This window comes from Cheilinus undulatus, linkage group 7 (assembly GCF_018320785.1).
Source record: "Cheilinus undulatus linkage group 7, ASM1832078v1, whole genome shotgun sequence".
Lineage (NCBI taxonomy): Eukaryota > Metazoa > Chordata > Actinopteri > Labriformes > Labridae > Cheilinus > Cheilinus undulatus.
In genome coordinates, this window is record NC_054871.1 from 31630883 (window position 1) to 31647793 (window position 16911).

The 16911-nt window shown below is 38.1% G+C and overlaps 1 protein-coding gene across 1 annotated transcript; it reads left to right on the plus strand.

The window, feature by feature from the left end:
• Window positions 1-252: 252 nt before the first annotated feature.
• Window positions 253-16869, plus strand: plin3 (perilipin 3). The gene is made up of 8 exons (XM_041791015.1): window positions 253-382; window positions 5494-5583; window positions 5806-6001; window positions 7013-7095; window positions 7788-8019; window positions 13985-14325; window positions 15569-15787; window positions 16194-16869. The coding sequence occupies exons 2-8, from the start codon at window positions 5515-5517 to the stop codon at window positions 16338-16340; spliced, it is 1287 nt and encodes a 428-aa protein (XP_041646949.1). The 5' UTR covers window positions 253-382; window positions 5494-5514; the 3' UTR covers window positions 16341-16869.
• Window positions 16870-16911: the final 42 nt, after the last annotated feature.

A 16911-nucleotide genomic window follows, 5' to 3' on the forward strand; every position in this document is an offset into this window, starting at 1 on the left:
TAGTTTTCTTTTTGGGAATCATATGCAACATGTAGAAATTTCTAAGAAGTGCACCGTAGAGATCCATTTAGAGCTGTATGTACAAACTTTCTACCGTTCCCATTAATTTCTAAACAACCTTCCCTTTTCAAGGGCTAACCTTCACGACCCACTTTTGGGTCCCGACCCCACTAGTCGAGAACCACTCGTCTTAACTTCGCTGACATTACTTTCACTTTAATGCTGTGATTTAATTGGTTCAAAGTTGTTTCTACAACCCCTCTCTCCGCCTCTGTGCAGCTCAGTGTAGCAGCACTACAGTCTGGTAAAAACAGACCAGTTCACTGACCATCCTCACTCCACAGGTCACAGCAGGACACAGCAACAGCAGACAGCCAGGAAGGTCAGTGTGTCAAATGACAGCTCTGTTTCTGCTCTTAAATCAACTGTAAACACCTTCAATACGTGTCGCTAGGCTAGCTAGTGTAAGGCTACTTGTATTAAGTTAGCACAAAAGTTACTTCCGTTTAGAAACTACAGTCGCTCTATTAGCTTTTTGACGTCGAACAGCATAATACTCGGCTACGTAGTCATACATTCAGAGAAACCTATTAAAAGACGGTGTTTATTGTTTCCTTAAATAATGCTGTTAGTCAAAGCGTCTTATCTGGGGCAAAGTTCACCACCAGCTATAAAGTGGACAAAATGACAGCTGTTGTTCATTATACAACGAGCTGTACTGGGTTATAAAGCAGCTAAAGGGGGGTTTGTGTTAGCAGAGAAATGATGGGCATCATCCTCTCCTGGAATGACTGACGCAGTTTAAATATGATGACTGCTGTGGTTAATTCCTAGTTTAGCTCCACAATGAGCTGGTTCTTCAGAGGCTGGACATTAATCCAATGAAAGCCAACATGGAGCTTTTTGTATCAAGTCTTTTTGCATGCTATAATGCTGTGTTAAGACTGTGACCCCTTTAAATGGCACAATTGGCTCATTGTGGCTTCATACTGTGGGCATAAGCTGTGAGAATTATATTATTTACTCCCCCTCCATAGTCATTTGAGGCATTTTTGGAGGCTAAAGAAATATAATTTAATATGTAAAAAGAATGGCAATAGACAAAACAGCATAATTGAAAGGCTTTTTTTCTCGTGTTATTGCCTGTATGTTGGAAGCCCTTTATGTATCTTATAACATGCTTCAGCCTTTCCCACTATGTGAATCTCAAAGATCACAGTCTAAATGTCACAATTGTTTAAGAGAAATCTGAAATATGTAGACAGTTTCACTTTAAGATAGCTTCTGGTTTTACTCTTTGCTCCTCTGCTTAATTAGGGGATTGGGAAAAGCTGCAGACCTCTCTATCTCGCTGACTAGTTTTGATCTCCTCTGTTTAAACTCCAATGTGTCCTCTGTAACAAGTGTCACAATAGTTTTGCAGAGATAAACCCAGCTTTCCCATTCATATCAAAGGTCATACAGTGTTTCAGTGCCAAAGGGAGTGTTTCTCTCCTCTAAAAGGGGAGGATGTGACTCAACATAGCGAGGATGTGCCCTCATATTGCAATAGCAAGAGGCCAGATTGACTTTTTATGAGCACTTTGCTGATATAAATGGTTAGTGAAACTGTTATTTCCAAAAAAAACTTATTTTTCACCTTCCTCATATTAACCACTGGGTCTATGAAAATTATCTCCCGCTCATCTCACAGTTGATAGCAGCAAGTGTGGTGTTAGACTTTGCAGTGTAATAAAGCCCAGGGATGATCTCATCAACTGCCATTTAGAAAAAAAAAATGTGTTGCTCAATCAAGCTGTTGCAACAACACGCAATTTGCAATCACACATATGAGACAGGACACTGAAGCACCGCAGAACAGGCAGAGAGAAAGACTGTTTTATTCACCCTGAGATCTGACAGAACTGGTGAATGAATGTGGAGTTGCTCTACATGAAGGTCAGCCATGGTTGGAGCTGGTTCTCTTTAGTTTAGTTTATCTCATCTGTTAGGATGGTGTGCATTCTGATCTACTTGGATGTTTTCTTCATGGTGACATCAGGTTACAGCTGGTATTCTGTTTCCTAATAGGGCTGGATATTGCCAAAAGATATTTGTGATGCTACATGCATCAGTATGATTCATTTTGCAATAGTCTGCAGTACTCTACAAAATCTACTGGAAAGTCTTTCTTTTTTTTTGCATTTTCACATTATCCTCATTTTTCAATGTTGAATATGTAACAGAGCACATGGAGACAGAAGGCCTACTAGTTAAATAGTGATGTCTACATGCATGAAATTAAAGGGATGTAAAGGGGGCTCTGTGTCTTTCATTTTTTAGTGTAAAGGGCAGAAAAATGTTAAACAGATACTATAATACTTAACTAATGCTGTCACAACTTCATGGCAAAGAAAGTACTTTTTTTATACCACATGCAGGCATTAAAATGATACATTACCCACAATTTACATGATCAGTAGCATCAAAAGTACATTTAAACATTTATTTCATAATATAGGTGGCATGCTACCAACACTTTAACAGTCTCTGTTATTTTATGAATCAATCCTCTGGGCAAATATCAAAGGATAAAAAAACTAGTGACCTTAAAGCATATTTTTGACCAAAAGGCGCCACTTGATTCTTGTACTTTTTTTAAAGTTTTTTTCCTACATTAATAGACCTTTATATCTGAGCTCCTTTACTCAAACTGATTCAGAATCAATAACATCATGTGATATGCATTAGTATTGTTTTTTTTTTTGTTGTTTATATAGTATTATTAGAAATCAAAGGTGTAACAGGAAAGCATTGAGCTAATAGTTTGATGATTAACTAAAATTGTATGGGATTTTGCACATTTTTAATGTTAAATTATTTTCATAATTCCAAATGCTAATGAATTAAAAATAAAACAATCCATTTTCTCCGCTCTCTTGGATAAGAACAGAGAGTGTATATATAATTGGACAACTCATTGAATCAGTTATTTGTGGGCTTATTTCACCCTTTTCTTGGACCCAGTTTAGATTTAGTAGTTCTCCTTGAAGCCAATACTTTGTTGTATTAATGAACTGGACTAGTTTCACTGAAAGCAATATTTCAATTGACTAATTCTTCTGGCCTACTTTTCATTTTATAGCAAATTTGTACATTAACAGAAGTGCAGTACTTCCTAATATTTCACTTATTATGAATAATATGTAGATCAGCTGTGCCTGCTTTGTGGGATCATGTAAACTAATGTTCTCCAACATGAGTGCCCTGATGGTTCACAGTTTCCATCATTATTCAGGTTTTTTTTTTCCTAAACCAAAGCTATGATTTGACATTCGACCATCATCTTCTTTCCCATAATTTTTTTTTAAATTCCTCCTATGAATATTCTTCATTGTGTTTTATTTTAGAAAAAATGGGTGTTGACTCCTCCCTGTGTTTAATGTTATGATCAATCAGTTTTTATTTGTATTGCACCAGTTCCTAATAAATGTTGTCTGAGTACCCTTAACTAAGAAAGCAGGTCCAGACTGCTCTCCTGTAATGTTATTTATTTAGACCCAGTGTTAATCCATCATGAGCAAAGCACTTGGGAGCATCTAGCAAAGTTAAAAATGTCCTTTTTATATACAGAAACCTCGAGCAGAATCAGAATCATACTGATTCAGATGCTGTCTAGTATCTGATGAGACTGTAGGACTGACCGGGAGAGAGAACAAACCAAAGAAGAAAAAAAAAAAAAAAAACTATATCAGTAATAATGTTAAATGTTTGAATGGTGTGAACACTGCTGACAAAAAAAGTTAAGCCACAGAACAGCCCACTGATCATTCTTACAGGTACAGTGTTTAAAATTTAATTTAGCTGTATTAAGCATACACACGGCTGATATAAATTAGGGGTAGAAAATAACTTAATATGTACTCAAATTATGTTAACTGAGTAGCTTTTTTGTGTAGTTGTACTTCTTTTGAGTACATTTTGAAATAGGCAACTTTCCTTTTACCTACCTCACCTTTTATTCTTACATAGGAGGCATCCCCTCTATGGACTCTGCTATCTTAGATTTAGCCTATATATCTGTCAAAATCTGAACTTGAAGTTTTTCATGTAGACTTATATTTTTCCTCTATCTGGTTACATTGTTCTGTTTATGAATTGAAGTATTAGTTATAATGTTTTAAACTATGGCTGTTAAGATTAATTGCATAAAACGCAGTTAGCCAAGATCCACAGTTAGTGCCTGTCGTAATGCTTTTTTGTCCCTTTCAGCACGCTTTGGTTAATCCTCTGCAGCATCTTCCTGCAACCACAGTGATGTAGAATAAGTTCACCAATCTCCTTATGTCTCATTTCAATCTAAAACTCACAGACAGCTCAGTGAACAAGTCAAAAGTCATCTGCACCTTGTGTTATCAAGAATTCACCTTTTTACTGTCCCCTTACTCTTATCCAACAAGTTCCTTTTTTGATGGTTAAAGACCCCGTAAAGTGATAAAAAAAATCTGTGTTTTATTTGTTGTTTCATAGGCCACTGTGTTGAACCACCCGGCTAAATTTCAGTCATGAAAAGCATCTCTACATTTTTAAAATTAAGCATCAAAATCATGAAAAATTAGGCAATAAAATCTGCTCCAGGATGGCGTGGATGTGTCAATAAAATAAAAGTAAGCCAGGAAAGAGCTGAACAGCTTTCTAACAGTCTAAATCCAAAATTCAGTCACACATAGGTCTTAGTGTTTTCACTTGTTTACAGCGAAATTATTCTAACATATCTAGTGTGTTAAGACACAACAAGTTTGGGTTTCACTTTACAGAGACTTTGAGTTCATGATTCAAAATGTACTGAAATTTTTCAGTCCCAAATGCCTGACATTTCCAAATCAAGAACTGACCTAGTATTGGATTCCTTGGACTTCTGTGTGTGTTGCTTTGGTGTCAGCACAAGTTTCAGTATTGATTTTGACTTGTATCACACTGAAGCTTGAAATGTGGTATTCTGACAGGCCTACTCACACATGTTTATCCTGATATTAATCTGGCCTCATTAAACCCTTTCCTTATGATCTGCTTCTAAAGAGCCTCTGATGTTTAAACACACTGCATAAATTGAGGGTGCTCTCTGTGCTTCAAAATGAAAAAAAAAATCTGTAAAAAAAATGAAGTGTAATAAATTCTAAATGTATCATCCAGTTTCTGACGATCAACTCTGACATGGCTTAGAGACATGGATAGTCTGCTTGGCTGCACCAACTTATTTTTTTAAGTGCAGTTTCATCCTCATTGCATCATAGTGTTGACAAATGAATTTAACATGCTCGAGTTGCCTTCCTGTCTATATTTTTTAAAATTCTCTGACAGAACATTTCAAAATTCATAAGACACTTCTCCTCGGCGAGATAAAGCATATCAGCCACTTAAACAAAGAGTATCAGAGGGGACGATGTGTTTCATCATGCATGCAGAGCAATGTGAGGTGAATCTTTGTAACTGACGCTCTGTATTCTGTGTCAGAGATTGAACCCAGCAGTCAGAATGGCAGACAGCGGGAAGACTAATGAGACTAGTGCTGCAGCAGCAGAAGCAGCTAATGGAGACCAGCAGGTGAGGAGCACTGTGACCCAAACTGACACCTATTTCAAAACCCAAGGAATATTATGTACTCATTTGATGCCTAGAATTTCCCCATGTTGATAAGCGACTGTGGGGAATCAATCATTATCCCTGACAAAATACTTTCTTTAATGAGCTTTTCTTCTTCTGTTTTTTTTCTTTGCAATTTGTACGCCTTGTAATGGTTGTTTTGTTTTGTCTTTGTTGTCCTAGAATGTTGTTTCCAGAGTGACTAATCTCCCTTTAGTCAGTTCAGCCTGTGAGGCGGTTTCCAGTGCCTACAGCAGCACCAAAGACAGCGTGCCCTTGCTGAAGGGAGTGATGGATGCAGCAGAGAGTGGGGTCCGAACCCTGGGAGCAGCTGCCACTACAGGGTCCAAGCCTCTGCTGGACATTATAGAACCACAGCGTGCGTTCTCTTTTCTGATGTAACATCTGTGCAATAACAGCAGACATTTACAACACTGAGATATGCAATGAAAGAATATTGCAAGCTTGTTACACATTGAAGGTGTGAAACTGAAGTCCACTTGCTACGCAGAAATACGATAAAAAAAAGCAGTGGGAACATTAGTTCCAGTTGATTTTTATTTCAATCTTTTGGATACTTTTAGGTCTTTGCACTGCAAAATCTTTGAAAATCGAAACTAGTATGTTTTTCTGCTTTTTTTGTCACAATATCTTAACTACACTTCTTTTAAGCCACCATATCCAGATAAACCTCTTATTCAAGATCTAAGAATGACAAAACTAAGGCCTGCATTGCTTGTAAGAGGTAAAAGTATTTTTTTACTGACAAATGGGGAAAGTGTTAACATTAACGGGTGAAAAGCCCTTAATGTTAATGGGGTGAGATGAGTGAACTGGGTGTCCCAATTCTCTAGCATTGTTGTCATGAGATACCATCAAAAATGCACCCCTTCCACATGTGGGCATTAGAAATCAAATTGCTTTAGGCAGTTACCCAGAATTCCTGTGGTGTTGTGACATTTTGAGCAGTTAACCAATAGTGAAACAAAGCGCTTATTTCATAGACCTGAGAAGAGACATTTTTTAAGATTTTTTTTTTTTTTTTTAAATATTAGTTTTGAGGCATTATGCCTTTATTAGGACAGCTGAAGAGAGGCAGGAAACATTGGAGACGAGAATGGGGAAGGCATGCACCAAACAGTGCTGAGATTGGAAATCAACCCCACGACTAGTACATTAAAAGGAACTCTGCATGAGCAGACAGATTTACCTGACTGGATAAACATTTGTATCTCTAATTTTTATATTAAACTAAAAACTCACTAAATAGCAAATTTGAGTATATTTGAGCTTATAATCTCACCAGGAGGCCGTCATCTTTTGGTCCACACTTAGACGGGGCTATAGTATTCATTCTTATGCTTTGATTACTATTTAATTTCTGTTTCAGTTGCAACTGTAAATGAGTATGCTTTGAAAGGACTGGATAAGATGGAGGAGAAGCTGCCTATTCTTCACCAACCAGCAGACAAGGTTGGAGAAATCCATGCTCCTTTAATCCTGTCATAAAATGAATAACACATTTGATTTACTTTTTCTTATTTCACTTTTTGTGTGACTTGATATAATTTATGCACTATTCAGCTAGGCCTCTTCACAGTGTAGTGGCCATTACATGCATGATATCTTATACATCTATTTCATTAATAAATCAGCACAGCTTAATTTCTCACAGGCAGGTCTTCAAATGTGTTCAGGTTGCATGTTTTCTTTGACCATAGGTCAAAATCCCAAAGATATTATAAAGAACTATAAAGAAGACAAACAAAGTCTGTGACTATTACTGTTAAAATACTGTACCAGAAAATGAAGAAACAATGAAGCTGTTGCTGTTTTTTAATGATTGAATATTATCGTATAACTAGACAATTTCTTGGCTTGTGTAGATTAATTGCTATGACTCAATATCATGCATATCTTGGTCCTTAACTAAAATCTACCTGTATTACACTATGAAGTATTCAAACAGAAATCTCCTGGGGAAAAATAGCAGAGCCAAGTGTTAAACTGAATTCAAACAGACATTAAAGGTTAAGATGACTCCTTTTCTTTACACTGATATAAACCATTCACCTGCTAAAAGTCAAATCAGTCAATAAAATAATCACTATATAAAACATGCAAACATGTGCTCACTACACATTTCTTTGATTTGTCTTCCTCAGGTGGTGTCGGACACAGTAGGTATGGTGTGCCAGTCGGTGGCGGGTGCCAAAGACGCAGTGCTGGGAGCTGTGATGGGCGGTGTCGAGATGACCCGGGCAGCAGTCAGTGGAGGTTTCATCTCCACCATGGGCACTAAGATGGGCCAGATGGTCAGCAGTGGGATGGGCCTGGCCCTGAGCCGATCGGAGGATTGGGTTGACCAGAACCTGCCGCTCACTGAGAGGGAGCTGGGTCAGTAGCTAGCCGAAATAATCTGTCCATAAAGTCCAGGGGAGGTGATAACAAACCATATGTCTGCTCTGAGGTAAAGGCAGGTGTGTGATGACAGTTGGATCAAATGAAGCTGAAACAATGCTGCCATTTGAATTAATTTTGGACAAAGAGCAGCCTTTTTGCCAAGTTTTTATCACTGATGATTGTAAGTAAGTAGAAGAGCTTTCCCTCTGCTAATCTGGTAAAGCTGGTAACATAGCAAAGAATATAAGGGGTTAAGCATCCATTCAGTATTTTAAACTAAGTTGATAAACACTTGAATAATAGATGTGACAAAAATTGGAGAGCGTTCTTTATGTTTTGCGATAATAAGTTGATTAAAATGTAAAGCTCTTATTTTTCAGGGCTTCATAAGTACAGGTAGACTTCATAAAAATGGCCAAGCAGCTTTTGTTGTTGATGGATCTTAAGTCTTTAACTTTAAAATGCCTGTTATAAAAATGAGACTGATTTTACCTGTATGTTCATTATTTTTCTGGGGGTGTTAAAGAGGACATATTATGCAAAAATAACTTTTTCAGGTTTTTCTAACAAAAAAAGGTCCCTGGCCTCTCAAGTACCAGAAAAATACATTTCCTCCCCCCACTCTTTCTCCACCTTTCATAAAATGTGTGCTGAAACAAACCATTCTTAGGTTTTCCCCTCATGATGTCATGTGGGGAGTTAGCTCTGCCCCCAGGTTCAGTTGGCCATCCCTGCTTGGAGGAACATTCTGCCCTCCTCTCCACATCCTTCTCTCAGATTGCAGCTAAGAGGAGGATCAGGGGAGCCACATCTGTTAAACTACATCATTTTCCTGAGAGGGGCGGAGTCGGACAGCTCAGTAACATTTAAAGCCACAGAAACAGCTTGCTCCGAGCAGGGCTGAAACAGAGGGTTTTTAGACATAAAAAAATCCAATAAATGAGGTTTTTTTCAGCAACAGGCTTCACATGTATGTTTTGGGGACATCTGAGACCAATATAAACTTGTCTTAAAAGCGTAAAATATGTCCCCTTTAATGTCATAGAAGGTTTATTCAAGGGAACAGATGGAAGGATCTGCTATAACATCTTCTTCCTGTTTAGTGTTTCTTTTTCATTTTTCTTTAACACTTGCAATAAAAGATGAATGGGGGAACAAAATAAATAACTGAGCGTAACAATGGTGTATGAAAAGTGCATGGTAGTAGTACCTCATCTGCTCACAGTTCAATAGCTGTATTGCCACAGTTTTGCTGTGAAGAGGCTATTTATAAAGTTTGAGTCTGTTCTTCTTATGCCAAGCTTTATACCATAAACTTTAAAATGTTCCTGAAGTTGTTACCTTATCCTTAAGCCTAATTTATTCCATACTTAATATGCCTGAATGATGGCGTGCACTTTTTGAAATTTAATACTTGAGTTGGTAACTGAGTGTGTGTCCTTGCACCCTCATCTGTAGATCAAACAGCAAACTTGATGAGACTGTCAAAATAAATCACCATCATGAAGGCATGACAAGGTGATTGTGAAAGAGTGAGATGGTTGTGAAAAAAAGGATTTAATTCTGCTGCAATGAGATACTTAATCCAAGCACATGAATGGCTGATACTGTTCACAGAGAAGAAGCTGGGACATTCCAGTAAAACTTCCCTCTGTGAACTTGGCCCATAAAGCACTGACAGTTTCCAGCACTCACAGCTTTGACACCTGCTACTGTGATGTCATGCAATCATGACAACCTGCCATACTCCAATATAGCTGTATTACTCAACAGGCCATCTCACTCTCTGATATGAAAAAGATGCAACTGTTTTTAGCGGCAGCAACAAAGCACACATACAGTAATAGTGCTGGATGATTACTGTGGCAAAGGCCCTGCAAGACTCACCAAAGTGGCTTTTAACTCAGGCTGAAGGAAAAATTAAGAGCATGTCACTGGACATGTCACTTAGCCTCCACATGATGATAACTGGAGGACTGAGGATGCTGTAGTTATTTGTCTCTCCTGAGCAGATGTGCGTCAGCACATTCTGGATGTAACAAATTATGCCTCTAGCTATCACTAAAATCATGCCCATGCCTCAAAAATGGGTGGGCACTGAATTTCCTGCATGTATTTTTACATACAAGTAAAACTCGATGGATTATGGTAAGAGTTAGGGTTAGGAATTAGGGGCTATGGTTAGGAGGCTGGGCTGTATGGCCTCACAGCAAGAAGGTTCTTTGTTTGCTTCCCCAGTCAGGGCCTTTCTGTGCAGAGTTTGCATACTCTTTACGTTAATTGGTCCCTTTGAATTGTGAGTGTGCAAGGTTGTTTGTCTCGGTATGTCAGCCTTGTGATTAACTGGTGACCAACCCAGGGTGTATCCTGCCTCTTGCCCAAAGACAGCTGGGATATGTGCCCCCTGCGACCCCAAAAAGATGAGCTGTGTAGACAATGGATGGATAGTTAGGGGGTAAGGGTTAGGTTTAGGATTAATTTACAGATATTTTCTCATTATCCTGACTTATTTATCTGGTATCTCCAGAGGTTTGAAAGCTTAAAACATAGAAATAGGTTTGATTGAACTCTTTTGTGTATCCAGTCACAGTCATCATACATTATAATTTGCCAGAAAATTGTTGCATTATCACAAGAATCGTTTTGTCATCACAGGAAAATGATAAATGAATCTACTATAATGGGAAATTGTTATTTTGGCTTGAATAAAATTGGCAGCAATCAGTCAAAATTTTCAGGAAACTAATGGAAAATACTTAATGTCACAGGAAAACCAGAAAACTAAAATACTAGTGCATCTCAAAAAATTAGAATATCATGAAAAAGTTCAATATTTTTTGTGACTTGTTTCTGAAAATGAAACCCACATATTATTTAGACTTGTTACACATCAAGTAAAGTATTTTCAAGCCTTTATTTCTTGAAATGTTGATGATTATGGCTTACAGGTAAGAAAACCCAAAATTCAGTGTCTCAAAATTTAGAATATTACATAAGATCAATTAAAAAAAGGATATTTTAAACAGAAATATCAGGCTTCTGAAAAGTATGTTCATTTCTATGCCTTCAGTACTTGGTTGGGCCTCGTTTTGCATGAATTACTGCATCAATGCGGCGTTGCATGGAGGCGATCAGCCTGTGGCACTGCTCAGGTGTAACTGAAGCCCAGGTTGCTTTGATAGTGGCCTTCTGGTCATCTGCATTGTTGGGTCTGGTGTCTCTCATCTTCCTCTTAACAATACCTCATAGATTCTCTGTGGGGTTCAGGTCAGGCCATTTTGCTGGCTAATCAAGCACAGTAACACCATGGTGATTGAACCAGCTTTTGGTACCTTTGGCAGTGTGGGCAGGTGCCAAGTCCTGCTGGAAAAATGAAATCAGCATCTCCATGGTGCTTGTCAGCAGAAGGAAGCATGAAGTGCTCTAAAATGTCCTGGCAGCCCAAATCATCACTGACTGTGGAAACTTCACACTGGACCTCAAGCAACTTGGATTCAAGGTCCCAGAGTCTGGAGGAAGACTGGAGAGGCACAGAATCCAAGTTGCTTGAAGTCCAGTGTGAAGTTTCCACAGTGTCTGGAACAAATGCATGTATCCTGTACTTTACCACAAAAGTGACATTTAATATTCTTTAATTGGTCAGATATCATAATTTATCATTAGTAAGAATATTTCTTATTATATGAATTATCCCCGAATTTTGTCGCATGTTATTAAATTTCATGTCACATTGTATGGTATGATAATGTGTGGTATCGCTCGATTCCCATCCCGAGCTGCTATATTGTTTCAGTTATTCTTTGCCATGAGTTGGCTGAACTATGTCACCATTAGTGCTTTATCATATCCTCCATGATTATACCAGTATATGTTTTTACACAATAGAAAGGTGTCATTCCAGTATATCAGTGGTATAGCCCATTAGCATTAACAAATGCAAGTAGATTTTCCATCTGGCATGTACATTTCAGGAGGCAATGTAACACATCGCTGATAATGCTTATATCAAAAGAGCCATGCATATGAAACCTCAGGTTTAATTGTGTTTGGTATACGTGCACCCGTACTCTCTCCTCTGCAAATAAATAAATGTACTGCTAGTAGATACCTGTGAAGAGTCTCGATGAAATGAAAGCAGCTATTACTGCACATAGGTGCCATGGAGATCCCCTGAGGAAAGCCTTATGGACTTGTTAACTGTTTGTCTAACAACCAGTGTTGAGCAAGTTACTGAAGAATAGTAACTAGTTCCAGTTACAGTTACTGCTTGCAAAAAGTAACTGAGTTAGTAACTGAGTTACTGCTTTGTAAAAGTAATTAGTTATTTTGAAAAGTAACTCAGGAATTACTTTTTTTCTTACTTGAATCCTCATTGTAGCCTACAGATCACATTCATGTGTGTTGTTGTGGCCGTGTAAGAGAAATTAACTATTTTCATATAAAATTGTAGCCATTATTATTATGTTGGAAAGTGGTGAAACAATAGAACTCAGTAGAAATGTAGCTGTACCTGGGTTACAGTGTTTATGGCGCCGGCTCTCTAGAAACTAGCTCAGCTGTAGAGTGTGTTTAACTCAGTAATTCGTGAGGTTGGAATAACTGTTCTTGGCGGTGGGAAAGTTAACTTCCTTGTTCTTTTTCGTCCTTTATCCCAAAAAAGGAAAAAGTAATGCTGGTGTTTCCAAGACAGAGAGCTTATGCTCAAGTGCTCAGCCATGATGTGTGCGCGCGCTTCCGTGCTTGTGTTTGTGGCTCCATTTTCTCACAGGATACTGATGTGCCTACGGTCCTGTCACCTTGTCCACCGCACTGGATGTTTACTAACCTTCATCAAGGAGTTGTCAGTTGTAAAAGTAACGAGTGATGTGTGATTTAAATTCTCAGTAATTGTAGCGGCGTTAATGATTTTAAAAAGAAACATGTTACACTACTAGTTACAATAAAAAGTCATGGAGTTACTGTAATGCGCTACTTAGTACCGTGTTACTCCCAACTCTGCTAACAACACACAATGCAGGATCAGCCAGAAATACACATGGACACTTGAAGAATATGCACATTAAATGAATGATTCATCACATGCTAATTTCTCTCAAATATCAAACAAGAAAAAAATACTTGAGCATTACAGCTAATTTTTCCCCTTAGCAGACATTTTGGTCATGTTTTTTAATGTTGATTAACTTAATTGGCAGGGAAGAAGCCAAGAGATGGCAACAGCAGGGGTGGGCAGGTAGCTTCATTATCCAATCTGTGATCAGAAAGAAAATAATACCTTATTATCTCAACAAGATGTGCTGAGAAGATGTGTGTGACATAAAAACTGAAGTCATCATTGTTTTGGCTGGTAGATAATATGTAAAGTGAATTTTTCACTTACTTCTTAGTTTGTCCAGTGAGTTAAAAAGTTAATCTTCCCTCCTGAGTGAAGCAATGATGTTTGACACATTTACTTTCCCTAGCCTGATACAAACACAATAACAACAGCACAAACCCAAACATGTCTGAGAGCAACAGGCCAGCTTACCTAGTAAGGGAGTAACTTCAGTAGTTCAGAAGTGTTTTAGCTACACAAAGCTGTAGGTCTAAGAAACCAAATTACTGCTGCTGTCACCTTTTAGCAATAGATTCAGTCTTTGAATTTGGAAGTCTGTTATGAATGACAGTAGCTCATTGAAATAGAAGGATGGAAAATGCCATTCATTTTGTTTGCACTTGTAAATGCTCTTGCCTGCAAACTACACCACTATAAATAAGACATTGGTCTGCATTTTTTTCAGTTGAGTCATATATATTATTGCAAATGTCCTTAAAATATCATGATTTACTTTTAGGCTATATTTCCCACCCATACTTACTACACACTACTTTTTTACTGCCACATTAAAAAAATAAGATATTGTTGCCATATAACATATTTAAGAATTAAATATCTGACTGTAAAACTATTCTCTTTCAGCTGCTCTGGCTGAACCTGCCACCGGCGAGATGATTGCACCATCAGCCAGCAACAGCTACTTTGTCCGCCTGGGGAAGCTCTCAGCAAAAGTCCAGGAGCGAGCGCTACAGCACTCTTTGGTCCGTGCAAGAAATGCAAGGGATGCCACCTATGCTGCAGTGGCTCAGATTACCAGTACTCTGGACCTGCTTGAAAGTGCTCGCACCAGTCTTGGTACTGCCAGTAACCAGATGGGAGGAGCCAAAGAGCAGCTGCTTCAGCGCTGGACAGAGTGGAAGCAGAAGCAGGCTGGAGCAGGACACACTGAGTCGGAGCCGGATGGAGCCAAAGATGAGGCTGAGGTCAGGGCCGAAGCATTTGGGGAATGATTTAATGGTTTCTAACTGCATTATCTTTGCTTTTCACAGCATTTACAGTTCATATACTATCTGTGCATGCAGGACATGGAAGATTGCTTCAGCAAATGGAAGAAAACTGAAAGCATGAAAGGAACAGAACAGTCCAAAAGTTTCATCAGAGTTGAATTTTTGTCACTGAATTTATACTATACACCAGTTTATTCAGATAGGACTGATTACAGTGTCTTTATGAATGGGACTGAGTTTAGAGGATGCCTCAGCTATAAAGATTGGAATTTAGATGATAAATCTTTATAAAGATATATTATTAAAGCTCCTGTGAAGAAATTTTAGTTTACTGAGCTGCTGGAATACGGCAAAAATCATGATTATTTTATAAAAAACTCAATTATGATGTATATTAATATCTGATGATTGGATATATTTGTTATGTTGTTGTGCTTCCAGTTATTTTGCACTTCCATAGGTCTGACATCTCAAAACTGAAGTGGTTCCTTATGACTGAGGCTGTTTCACCTTTTTTGTTAACTAATGTCTGCCTGTCTATCATCTTCTTTAGCTTTCTCCTTTTTCAAACTAACTGGAGCTCTAGTAGTTCCCTCTGCCCCTCACTTAAATTAAAGTGGGAGCTGTTTTGATGGGAGGGACAGAGCACATGCTGTTTTGTAAAGAAAGACGTGCTCAACACGTGGCATACTCTATGACCAAAATGAGTGCAACACTGTGTGTAATACAGTAAACATTTAATCTTGCTTATCTTGTTTTCATGATCATGGGAAGCCAAAATAGTAATTGATCAATTACCCAGCACTTTAACTTTGGGTCTATTATTGCAATCTCTGTCATTTTTTTAGGTTTATCTCTTTGCTGATCTTTTCATGTAATACACATGGCATTATCTTACAAAAACATCTCATCCTGTTGTGTCTTAACAGTTAACAATATAAATAACTGCTGACTTTTGCTATGGAAAAAATCTATATTTTAATTTTTGAATGCCTGAAACTGCTGCAGCTGCCGGGGTAGGTATCAGATGAAGTTAATTGTACATTGCAGAAACAAATAGTGAAATTTTCTGGCAGATTGTTTGCTTCGTAGGTCATGGAGAAGTACCTGTATTAATTTCAGACTCTTTTCATAACCAGCTAAAAATTCCTCACGGGAGCTTTAAAAATACAAGCATCCTTTAATCATCTGTATTTCTTTGTCCTTGTTCCGTTCACAGCAGTTTGAATGGCAGGCTCTCTCCATGGTACGTGGTTTGAGTGACCAGCTGATGTCGGCATGCTCCAGTGTGGTGTCAAGTGCTCAGGGTCTGCCAGGTGCAGTCCAGGACCAGCTGACCAGTGCGAGGCGATCAGCTGAAGAGCTGCGATCTTCTCTAGGGAACACCAGCACCATCACACCCATCCTTTTGGAACGCAGCCGGCATCAGCTGACCCAAGTACAAATTTTTCAATGCTGTTAGCGCAGTTATGTTTTGTTTTTTTGTTTCTTTTTTTTTTTTTTTTTTTTGCAGCATCAGCTTTGCTAAGTATAGTCTAGTGCTTGCAGTTTTACTTTCCTTTACACCACTAAACACAGTGAGTGTTTCCATTATGTATTTATTGGTGCCTAAATGAGACCCACAGAGTCTTAATGAACAGGCATTAAAAAGGATATTCTGTATACCTTGCATAAACAAACATCTATTCTCCAGGGTGTGTACTCATACATATGCATGCTTGAAACTAGGACAGTCAAGCCTATCCTGTAATTACAAATAAATACATATTAACTTTAAAATTCTAACACTTATTTGGATTATAATTATCTTTTTAAATGTAATATTAGTATTTGCTGGTTCCCAGGTTCAGCAGTCTCTGGATGGTGTCATGGAGTATCTTCTAAACAACACACCACTCAACTGGCTGGTGGGACCTTTTGCCCCTCAGATCATTGAGAGGGCGCCAGCAGATGTGGCAGTGGAGCAGAGTGGACCACACAACGACAGCTGAGGACTTTGCTGTGTGTCTCTATGAGTTAATCACTCTGATAACAGAAGAACAGTGTTTATTGTAGATTGATTATTTTAAAACAATGGTATGCTTTCTCATGTCATTCATTTAATCACGTGTTCTTCATGATGCACTCAACTTCTTGGCTGATGACACTATAATTGTAAAATGGAAATGATTTGAATTTAATCCATACTCAAAGCTCTGACCTATAACCCTTATAACAAAATTGTGCACTTTATTTTTTATCTCCTAGAATGTTGAAAGTATTTTTTACAGTTGTTGTAAATGATTGGTTGTGCAGTATTACTCAAGAAAACATTTCTGTAAGTACCTTAAAGCATTTCAAATCATTCCAAGAACTAAGCCCCATATTCTACCAGCCAGCTGAACCACCATTTACACAAATACGTATACGCTTTAGATGAGATGCCATTTAAACTGCAGTTGTGCCTTGGACTTTGAGGGTTTTATTCGAGCAGCTGTTAAACTGTTATTAAGCTGAAAAGTCAATAAAATGTTGACACATCACAGTGTCAGTGTGAGTCTTCGTTATGTCAATAAAAGTGAA

Bases quoted from the DNA above. Each gene is read 5' to 3' on its own strand.
- plin3 (XM_041791015.1), top strand. From the start codon at position 5,515: ATGGCAGACAGCGGGAAGACTAATGAGACTAGTGCTGCAGCAGCAGAA. The intron at 6,002-7,012 runs GTGCGTTCTCTT...TTTCTGTTTCAG, and splicing joins GGACATTATAGAACCACAGC to TTGCAACTGTAAATGAGTAT. The intron at 7,096-7,787 runs GTTGGAGAAATC...TGTCTTCCTCAG, and splicing joins TTCACCAACCAGCAGACAAG to GTGGTGTCGGACACAGTAGG.